The sequence below is a fragment of the Arachis duranensis genome, chromosome 4 (assembly GCF_000817695.3).
Source record: "Arachis duranensis cultivar V14167 chromosome 4, aradu.V14167.gnm2.J7QH, whole genome shotgun sequence".
Taxonomy (NCBI): domain Eukaryota; kingdom Viridiplantae; phylum Streptophyta; class Magnoliopsida; order Fabales; family Fabaceae; genus Arachis; species Arachis duranensis.
The window spans coordinates 25,497,465-25,507,725 of record NC_029775.3 but is presented as its reverse complement, the minus strand read 5'-3'; the positions used below and the strand labels follow the sequence as shown (position 1 = coordinate 25,507,725).

Below are 10,261 nucleotides of genomic sequence, written 5' to 3'. Positions count from 1 at the left end.
TCTGTCAATTTACAAAAAGTAACACCACCCCAATCTATAACACAGCCCCGTATCTATATCCAAGCACAGCACACACATAACATTCATATAAAAAAATGAGCCTAAAAATTATGCAGTCTCTTACAACATATTTGAGAGCTAGATATTCTCTAGTGGGCCAGTAAAATGAAACAATTCAAGAATTTGGTTTAGAACAAGTGTAATTTTCATATTTGAATAATGATGATGATGATGCCGTGAAAACTTCCATTAGCTCTTATTCTCCCACCACAAAAATAAGGTAAAAACATTCAAGTTCATTATGTGATCACTGCCACTTTTGAAGTAGCATTACAACAAACATGAAGAACACAAGATGGATGAGTATAGACCCAGAACCATGTCAACATTCTCCCCTAAGATTCAAAACAAAATGAAAGCTTAGACACCGCTTTCGCCGCCACTAGAAAACAGAAGGGAAAAAAAAAAAAGATAAACAGACAGAGAGAGAGGCAGATTTATGTAATATGATCAGAGGCTTCCTCTCTCCCTAAACCTAGTAAGCGTTTTTAAATAGTTAGGCCTTCCTCCTTGGTTTCTTCTTACACACATGCCATTTTTTGAATTCTTGGCCCTTCTTTTTGTTTCTATCTACAGCGAGTTTCGACTAATGCTGCCGTTTATTACACAGTGTAGTGCTGCTGGATTGTGTCAATGTCCAAACCTTTCAGCTTCACCACGGATTCAACGTGTCCTTTAAGCGTGTGAAGCTCACGAAGCCTGAAAAAAGAGATGGTTAAAGAGAGGGAAATTGGTTTCATGTATTAAACTAACATAATCAAATTAATGTTCCTAAAAGAATGAGTAGTTATATATTGGTTACCTTGCAACTTCAGCTCTTCTCTTAGCTTGTTCAGCAATCTCAGACAATTCTCTGTAGCTGTTCTTTTCATTGAAGATGTTAGAAGTCTCCGGTGGTTGGAGTCCATGAAGGGTTCTTTGAGCAAGAGCCCATTGAGCTTCCCTCTCTTCCTTGCCATAGTCTTTCTTGGTGGTGAAGGCAGTCTGTCATGCATTTTGAAACAGCACTTCAATCAAATCCATTCTCTTAAAATAAAAATAAGGTAATCCCAATAGCAAATCATGACAGAGTATCTTCTGTCTTGAATCGAATCTGTACTATTGGATTACCTTAGTGCATAATTAGAATTAGCATATGTATCACGGACCTTGTTTTCGAGGAGATTGAGCCAAGCTTTGCCACTTAAGATGTAGCGAATGGCGAACTTCATGAAGTCAAGTGGAACATAGAAGACAAGACTGTAGAGCCAGATGACTCCAGCCCAACCCCAACCAATTCCCTTGATCTTTGCAAAGCCCCAGTTGGCATACACTGCTATAATTGTAGCAATCTGCAAATTCATCATCACAAAAATATCAACTTCATCTTTCTCACAAGTATTTATCTTCTTATCACTTCACAAGAAATCGACACGAAAAGATGGAGCATCATCCTTACCAGTTGAGCAATAATGAAAGCACTAACTAAAAGCAATCCAGGGCGTTCCACGTACGACCAGCTGCGCGAACGCGTTACAAATATTAGAGCTTGGCTGACAATACTAACTTGTAGGTACAATGCAGCCGTCATTTCATCAGGGCTTTTATCCAGAGGTCTAACTCCGAATTTGTCCTGCATTGTCAGTAATAAATAGGGGTCAGATCTTGAATCCAAACAAGAACAAGGACAATTAAAGAATATCAGGTATGTTAGTTTATGTTTCTTACAGGGAAGAATGTAGTTTCTTTCATTGCCCAGAAGAATATAACAGTCATGAGAGCCAAGTAACCTCCAAGAACTATTCCGGTAGCGAAAATTTCCTTCAGTTTCCAGCTATCAGGCAAAGGAGATGGCTTAACCCTGTCCTTTGAAATTGTCATGATTGTCCCTAATATTTTATGACAAGGTTTGTGTCCGATTACCATTTTGAAAAGGTGAATTTCAAAGGTATTTAAGAAAAAAAAATGTTTAGAGCTGCAACTACTTACCATCGTTAAGAATGGCAATGATCAGAACCATGAAAGGAGAGAAATCGAATTTCCAGATCAACGCGATAAACATGAAGCCAAACTGCATTCAAAAAATAGAAAATCCAACATGATCAGTTTCCATTTTACTCTGCTAATGAATTACAAATATAATCGCAAATACTGTCTACTGACCACAATACGGATGGTGATAGACACTGCATAAATCTGAAACGCAAAGAAAATAGTTTTAAGTTACATCATTGAGAATGAAATTTAGAAGGGAACTATATGTGCATCATCATAAAAAAATTGAAGAAAGCAAGTAACCAACTGTGTAGTTCTTCATTCTCTGGAAAATAGCTCTGCTAGTTAAGACAGCACTAATTATAACACTCAATCCAGGTTCAGTCAACACAATATCAGAAGCACTTCTTGCAGCATCAGTGGCGTCAGCGACAGCGATCCCAATATCGGCCTTCTTCAAGGCAGGAGCATCGTTCACACCATCTCCAGTCATACCACAAATGTGCTTCCTCTCTTGTAACTTCTTCACAATCTCATACTTGTGCTCTGTAGTGAACAAAAATAGCAGAAAAAACAAACCAAGAGTTAGATACTATACAATTTCAATGAACATATAGAGTGAGAGAAAAATAGAGAAAATAGTAATGAGTATAAACCTGGAAAGACTCCGGCAAAACCATCGGCTTTCTCAATCAACTCTTCGACCGGAAGTGCAGCGATACTTGCATCTTTGTCTTGGCCAAGAAGGGAAGCAGATGGGTACATATTTGTTCCCATTCCAAGTCTTCGGCCTGTCTCCTTAGCAATGGCGAGTTGATCACCTATAAAGAAGAGTAAATGTTAAGATACTAATTCATAATATGGCATCGTTCGATTCCTGCAGCTGATTCTACCTATTAGGATAAGGCTTACCTGTAATCATCTTGACATTTACACCGAGATTAAGAGCCCTGCGAATGGTTTCGGCACTGTCATGCCTTGGTGGATCAAATAGTGACAACAAACCAACAAACTGCCATGGAGCTCCAGGGCTGTCCTTGCTTTTCTCAGGAACTTCCTGCAGTAGCAGAGAAGATGCTTCAGATTCAGATTCTCTTTATTATTATTATTTACAAGAAACTTGGGAACATATACTGAAAAATTAAAGCATGAAGACTTTGCTGTAAGAACCTGTCTTGAAACGGCTAGGGAACGAAGGCCTCTTTCGGCGAACTTGTCAATAATGGCATGAACCTTCTTCTTAGCATCATCCCTTAGATTACACAAGTTCATGATCTATTCATCATAACAAAGAATATCATATCAGCATCAATTGAACAAGCCAGAACCTCTCACAAATCATGAACAAACTAAAGATTGTTACCTGCTCCGGAGCGCCTTTGCTTGCACGGTGCCAGTTTCCATCAGCATCAATGTAAGTCAGAGCAGTTCTCTTGTCAACAGGATTGAAAGGTAAAAAGTGAACCTCTCTGATTCCAGCCCTTGCCTACAGCACAAGGCATATACATGTTCAATTTTTCGCTCGATTTTCGAATAATGAAATCAAGGGAAAAACTTAAGGACACTAAGCTTTATGAAAGAAGTTAAACCTCTTTAGGATCTGCAAGCATTCCAACAATAGCAGCATCAATGGCATCCTGGTTTTCAGTCCTGGAAGCTCTCGCGGCGAGAAGGATCACATGATCCTTGTCCACTCCTTTAGTAAAGACCTCAATCAAGTTCTTGTCAACACTAAGCTTGTTAAGTGTGAGTGTTCCTGTCTTGTCACTGCAAAGCACATCCATTCCAGCCATTTCTTCTATGGCAGTCATTCGCTTCGTGATGGCGCCTTGTTGCGAAAGCCTGTGAGATCCAATGGCCATTGTCACAGACAACACAGTAGGCATGGCAATGGGGATTCCACCAATCAAGAGAACCAAAAGATTGTCAATTCCATCTCTGTATTTTCGGTGCTGAATTGGATACATGACAATGATCTCAGCCAGCATACCAACCGCAATGGAACAGATACAGAAGTTTCCAATGGCGGTTAGAACCATCTGGAAATGTCCAACTTGGTTGGTGCTGTCAACAAGGTGAGCAGCCTTTCCGAAGAATGTGTGGACTCCGGTTGCAATGACAACGGCTTCAATTTCACCTTGCTTGCAAGTTGAGCCAGAAAAGACTTCATCTCCGGGGTTCTTGGTCACTGGAAGGGACTCTCCGGTAAGAGCTGACTGATCAATCTTTAACGGATCACCTTCTAGAAGACGAGCGTCGGCCGGTACAATGTCTCCAAGCTTGATGCTTATGACATCTCCGGGGACTAAAATTGCAGCCTCTTCTTCAGTCCACTTGCCATCTCTAAGAACCTACAAGGCAGTAAACACATTTTAGTCAAACATGTCAAATCATCTCATGATTTTTAACTATCAATCTCCACCTACTTAATTGGTAAAAACTCATGCACAATTGTATTTATCTTAAAGTTGATAGTTAAACATCATTACATAACAATTTAGTTAAACATGTAAAATCCTTCAATGATTTTTAACTATAAAATTCACATATTATACATGGTAGAAACTCACATGCAGTTGTATTTATGTGAAGTTTATGTGAAGTTGATTGCTGATAATGGTTAGATAGCAATTTAGTCAAACATGTTAAATTATTAATCGATTATCAACTATTAACTTCACATGAAGATAACTGCACATGCATATAAGTCTCCATCTTAAATATTTTATCATTCCACAAATTGTTGGTGCATTCAGCATTACCTTTGTTTTAGGAGCAAGACCAGCCATAAGTGCGGCGGCGGCATTTCCGGCGTTGTTTTCTTCAATGAAACTGATGGTGGAGTTGATGACCAACAAGCAAACAATACCTACAAAATCTTGCCAATCCGGGGGCTTGCCATCACCATTTGCAAGAGCAATGGCCATAATGGCTGCAGCTTCCATAACCCATGACAGGGGATTCCACATAAACCCAAGAAACTTGAGAAGTTTGCTTTCCTGTAATATTAACAATGTTATTAAAGTTAATAGTCAGAGCATCTTTGTGTATTGTAAATAATAATAATAATTAATGTTGTTAGAGAATATGAAGTATGAACCTTTTTCTCTTCTAGCTTGTTTGGTCCAAATATTTGAAGCCTGCTGGCACCTTCAGCAGAGGACAAACCTTCCCTGGTACATTTCAATTGCTCGAACACTTCTTCAACTGGAATTCGTTCCTATAAAACAAAGTTGTGTTAAAATTCATTGTTCTGTTTCAGGTTTACCACGCATCACCTCAGAAAGAAACCAAGAATACTGCAGTTGAGTCACTTATTATAAGTTTAACCTTTCAGATCCTTTTTTGTTGAATGTAATTGTTTGTTTCTTTTCGTTCTTTTTAGAGAAAATCCCAAAACAACCCTGACAATTACACAACGAGACCCTTGACAAAAAAAAAAATTCGTTTTACTTTTATCATTTTATGGGACTCATTAGTCCTTGTACAAAAAAAATTAATATTATTTTCTTTTGTATAAAAACTAATCAGTCTAAAAAAAAGAATCACGTTGGATGTTTTTTTTTTGGGATCTCTGTTATCTTTTTAAAATAATTGTCAGGGATTATACGAATATTTACTCTTGTTTTTATGTGATTATTGTCAATGATCAACCTTATGGATGATCCTTTCAAGCTTAAACCTTTGTTTGAATAATTATTTGCATTTCAAACTACTGTACAAAGCATTAACATTAGCAAAGACAGATGAAGATGGAAAAGGTAGCGAGTGTGTGGAGGACTATCCTAGTCATACTTTCATTAAAATATACCTAATCATGATTCATGATGATTGATTTTTTGAAAAATAATTGTTGTCTTTAATACATTTATTTTCAGAAAAAAAAATAATAGAATATTTATGCATACCTATAAAGAATAGAATAGAAACTCAAATAAAAATTATTTAAATCATTTCGGAATTTTTATTTATTATTATTAATAGCAAAAATCCTTTAACTTATCCATTAACAAATTATTTATTTACTCAACAATTCTCTTATGTAATAACAAAGTAAAAATAATTAAAAAAAGTTATAATACAATAAATATATAGGAATTTAAAAATAATATTTTTAATGAAATAATTTCATTGTAATAATTTTAACGAACTCATAGTATTGGTTGTCTAATTGCACAGAACTAAAGTTATAAAAATTTAAAGAATAGTATTACATATTTAGATTATTTTATTAACTAAGTCTAATTAAGTTGATCTAATATTAACAAAAATCAGTTATGATTAATATTATTTTAAGTATTATTATTTAATTTAATTAGACTTAATTTATAAAAAGGCTTGAATATATATAGTATTACTCAAAAATTAAATGTAGTGATTAGATATTTTGACTTCCTAATTACAATATCTAATCTAACAAAAGATAGTTGTAAACTTATTGATTAATTTTAATGTATTGATAATATAATATATTTTAAATAATTATTTATTCAATTAATATAAAAAAAACTCGCGTTAAGAGGGCGGGCAGCAGGCGCGCCAATAAGGAGAAAGCGTTGACTGTTGGAGCCGTGACATCCTCAAAACTATTGAGTGTCAGACGGGACACCGCACCCTTCTCTTCTCTCTCTCCATGTGATTGGTCCGCCTTATGTGTTGCTAACACCTTTCACGCCTTCCAACTTTCCCATTTAGGTCCCCCTCTTTCCTCTTCTCTCAATTTACTCAAATACTTCTAATTATTATTATTATTATTATTATATTATCATGCTGTTAATATAGAAAATTTAACTGAAAACCACTTGTGCGGTTGTGCCTATTATCAATTTAAAAATTGTTATTGGAAAAACTAAAAGAATTTAAATTAATTTAAGTATTTGGCATATTTATTATTTTAAGAGTCTAACTATAAATTTATGCAAAAATGAATATTGTCCTTGCTTTTGAAAACATTATTCTTTTTATATAAATTTATGTAAATATATAACGCCAAAAAATTATATATAATGAAATATGAAGTGATATTATCAAAGATAAAAATAACGGTACATTTTAATAATAAAATATAAATGAACTTTATCACAACCAGACTATGAGACTATATCAGACAAAATTTAAAATGTTGTCTAAATAATAAAAGAGTATATAATTATATATTGACTTAATAGGTAAAATAGAATTAATGCGGAATATAATTTTTCAATAATAATTCCCTTTTTCAGTAATAATAAATGAATATTCTATATTTTTTATGTTGGTGGGTGGACAGAGTGAAAAATTTGACCGGGAAAAAAATAAGGCAAGTAGGTAACAGTGAGCTGAAATTTGCAGGAGTTGTTGAGGGGCAAAATGGGCAAGTCAAATGAAGGGATCCAAATTAAATGTGGACCCTCTTGGTGTCAGGACCGTTGAATGTGAGAGTTACAATGAAAACGGTTAATCCCAATGGCCAAGATTTTCACATAAAAATATAGAAATTGGTGAAAAACTGAAAATGCCAAAGTACCACGGAAAAAGTACTTAATAAAATTCCCACTCAACCAAACATAGCCGCAGACAGAGAGAGACACGAGAAGGTGTGAACTTTTGAGGAGTGGTTATGATTATGAGTATCATACTGTACACAAACACCTTTCATTAATTTTTTTAATATAATTTTAGTTAATTTTAATACAATATAGTACTTTAATCCTATTTAATATCAAATGTGTACCCAACCTTAAAAAAAAAAAGCAATAAATACGGTGAAATTTTAGACGTGTTGAAGTCTATATGCTTACCTGTCTCTCACATGTTAAGATCCACCAGAAAAAAATCATTAAAAAAAATAAAAATAAAGAAAAAAAAATACACTACGGTATACCTTTCTTCATGCATGTTCATATTACCTAACCAAAAACTGTTCTTTGAAGAAATCGATTCCATATATATGATTTTTCCCAGCAAGGGAAATTAAGTTATATATACGAAGAAGAAAATATTATAGTTCCGAAAATTCTTTTGGCAGACCAATCCTAAAGGGGCAAAAAATAAAGAAATTTATTCAGGGGATTCATGAGTCATCATCATATGGTTCAAGCTTTTTACATAACAACTAACAAGTCAACCGAAGAGAAGAGAGTAGTTAGTTATAATAACTTGCAAAGTTTTATTTATATATGCTTCAAGGCAAAGGGTATAAGAGTATATAGCTTTAAAGACAATCAAAATCAAACACTTCATCTTGAAAAAGGAAACAATTGAAAAAAAAAAGTAATTAAGTAAGGAATTTTAATTAACATACCAGATCAACGGTTTCGTTCTTGATCTCCTCTAGGGAGATGGTGGCCTTTTCAGCAGCCATAGTTTTTCAGCCTAAGCAAACCTCCGTCCACCGGAGAGAGCTAGCTAACTAGAGTAAAAGAAGAAGAAAGATTGAAGAAACAAGAACAAAGCAAAAAGGGCGTGGAAGAAGAAGAAGAAGAAGAAGATCAAAGGGTCATTGAAGAATGTGAGTTCTGAATCCCAAGAAAATGGAACACATACATAACCGAGAATAGAGAAGGATGTGAACTCACACCTATGGCTTTGTTTTTATACCGTGTTGGAAAGGAAGAGTGAGCCTCACATTTAAGACTCTGATAATGCCCACCCTCTCTAATTTTTCTCTCTCTTACACTCCTACTATTATCTGTCACATGTAGGTTAATATAATTGTTTACTCATAAATATTTTTATCATTTTTAAATTTCATAATAATTTAATTTTGATATATTATATTAATTATGTAAATAATTATCCTAAAAAAATAAATATTTTTAAACGATCATATAAAATATTTTATTTTAAATACGTTAAATTAAACTCATGGCATAAACATAAACAAATGATTATAAATGTTTTATTATTTTTATTTAATTATTTATTATTTAAAAAATTATATTTATTTAATATGATAATAATACAAAATTCTTATTTTGTTATATACTATGGTCAAGATACACACTAATTAAATTTAAGATTTTCACAAAAAAATCAAATATGACTTAAAAGATAATTAAAGATGAAGTATTTTTCATACTGTGCTGACGTAGATGATCGTGATTTCTTTGGAGTTCAATGTTTCTATTCTACCCAATAAAAAGTGCGGGTCCCAGAAACAATGTGACTAGGGATTTAACTCATTGTAGTCGCCACCCTACTTGATACCTTGAATATTAAATTATTGAATCAATTTTTTCTTTAAATTAAAGATGTTAGTAAAATACAAAAGTAAAAGTCTAATAATTATTAAATTAAATAAAACTTATACATGATATAAATTATAAAATTAACTATAATTAAATATTTTTTCTTTTACCAATTTTTTCTTTTAATTTTTTTCTAAACTATTAATATAATGAATCTTAATCCAAACGAATATGAAATAATTCTCTTGCAGTCTAGTACTCTTTCTTAGGTTCAATCTTGACTGCTATTATTGATTATGTAATTTTGGAGCAGCCAACGTGTTCCTAAGGATAGGATTATCTTTGTAGTTTAAAAGTTTAGCAACAATAGTTATTTCTTGTGAAAATTGAAAAAAAAAGGAGAGAGAGAGAGAACAATTTCTTATCAAACAATATATATTCTTAGAGAAAAAGGCAAAAAAAAAATAAACTTTGTTGCAACAGTGAATTGAATTTTACACTTATTAATTAGAAATATAATATGGGAATTCGATTTCTATAAATAAAAAACGTACTTTTTATTTTATATTTAAGGTTGATCAAATGAATTATAAAAATTTACTATGTAATTTTATAAAAAAGAAAAACAAAAGTTTTTCATCAAAACAAAAATGATTTACCTCATCTCTCTTTATTTTATTTTTACGGTATCTCTCCATTTAATAGGTTAAGAACTAATATATCTAAATTTGATTTAAAGATTTATTACTAATTAATAAATTATTACACATATAAAATAAAGTTTAAATTTTTAATATTTATTTAAAAAGATGGTTGAATTAACATTTTTTAATCTGTTCTCCTACATTTATAAGAACTTCAGGCATTTTGTCCATAAAAAGCCAATGAAAAAAATGGGTATAATTAATGCTCTTTAACTAGGATATATCCTTGATAAAATAGTAAATTAAAGACAAATTACATAATTAAATATAACAATTAAAAATTGGTTTGATTATGTATTTACACTATAAAAAAAATGCTGATAATCGTCAGATTTATTGTTGGATATAGCAACA

The 10,261-nt window shown here is 32.7% G+C and overlaps 1 protein-coding gene across 1 annotated transcript; it reads right to left on the bottom strand.

Annotated features, from left to right (window-relative positions):
- Nucleotides 1–232: 232 nt before the first annotated feature.
- On the bottom strand, nt 233–8,615 carry LOC107483810 (plasma membrane ATPase 4). The gene is made up of 16 exons (XM_016104429.3): nt 8,318–8,615; nt 5,135–5,254; nt 4,797–5,033; nt 3,624–4,385; nt 3,398–3,520; nt 3,205–3,309; nt 2,947–3,091; nt 2,691–2,855; nt 2,342–2,580; nt 2,203–2,235; nt 2,029–2,110; nt 1,768–1,928; nt 1,499–1,672; nt 1,209–1,391; nt 863–1,044; nt 233–759 (listed from the first exon to the last, which is right to left on the bottom strand). Exons 1-16 carry the CDS (start codon nt 8,375–8,377, stop codon nt 663–665), a joined length of 2,868 nt encoding a protein of 955 aa, XP_015959915.1. The 5' UTR covers nt 8,378–8,615; the 3' UTR covers nt 233–662.
- Nucleotides 8,616–10,261: the final 1,646 nt, after the last annotated feature.

Excerpts from the sequence above, each read along its gene's own strand:
- LOC107483810 (XM_016104429.3), bottom strand. The coding sequence starts at position 8,377 with ATGGCTGCTGAAAAGGCCACCATCTCCCTAGAGGAGATCAAGAACGAA. Across the intron at positions 3,310-3,397 it reads GCAAAGGCGCTCCGGAGCAG|ATCATGAACTTGTGTAATCT; the intron begins GTAACAATCTTT and ends TATGATGAATAG. Across the intron at positions 1,392-1,498 it reads CTTTCATTATTGCTCAACTG|ATTGCTACAATTATAGCAGT; the intron begins GTAAGGATGATG and ends ATGAATTTGCAG.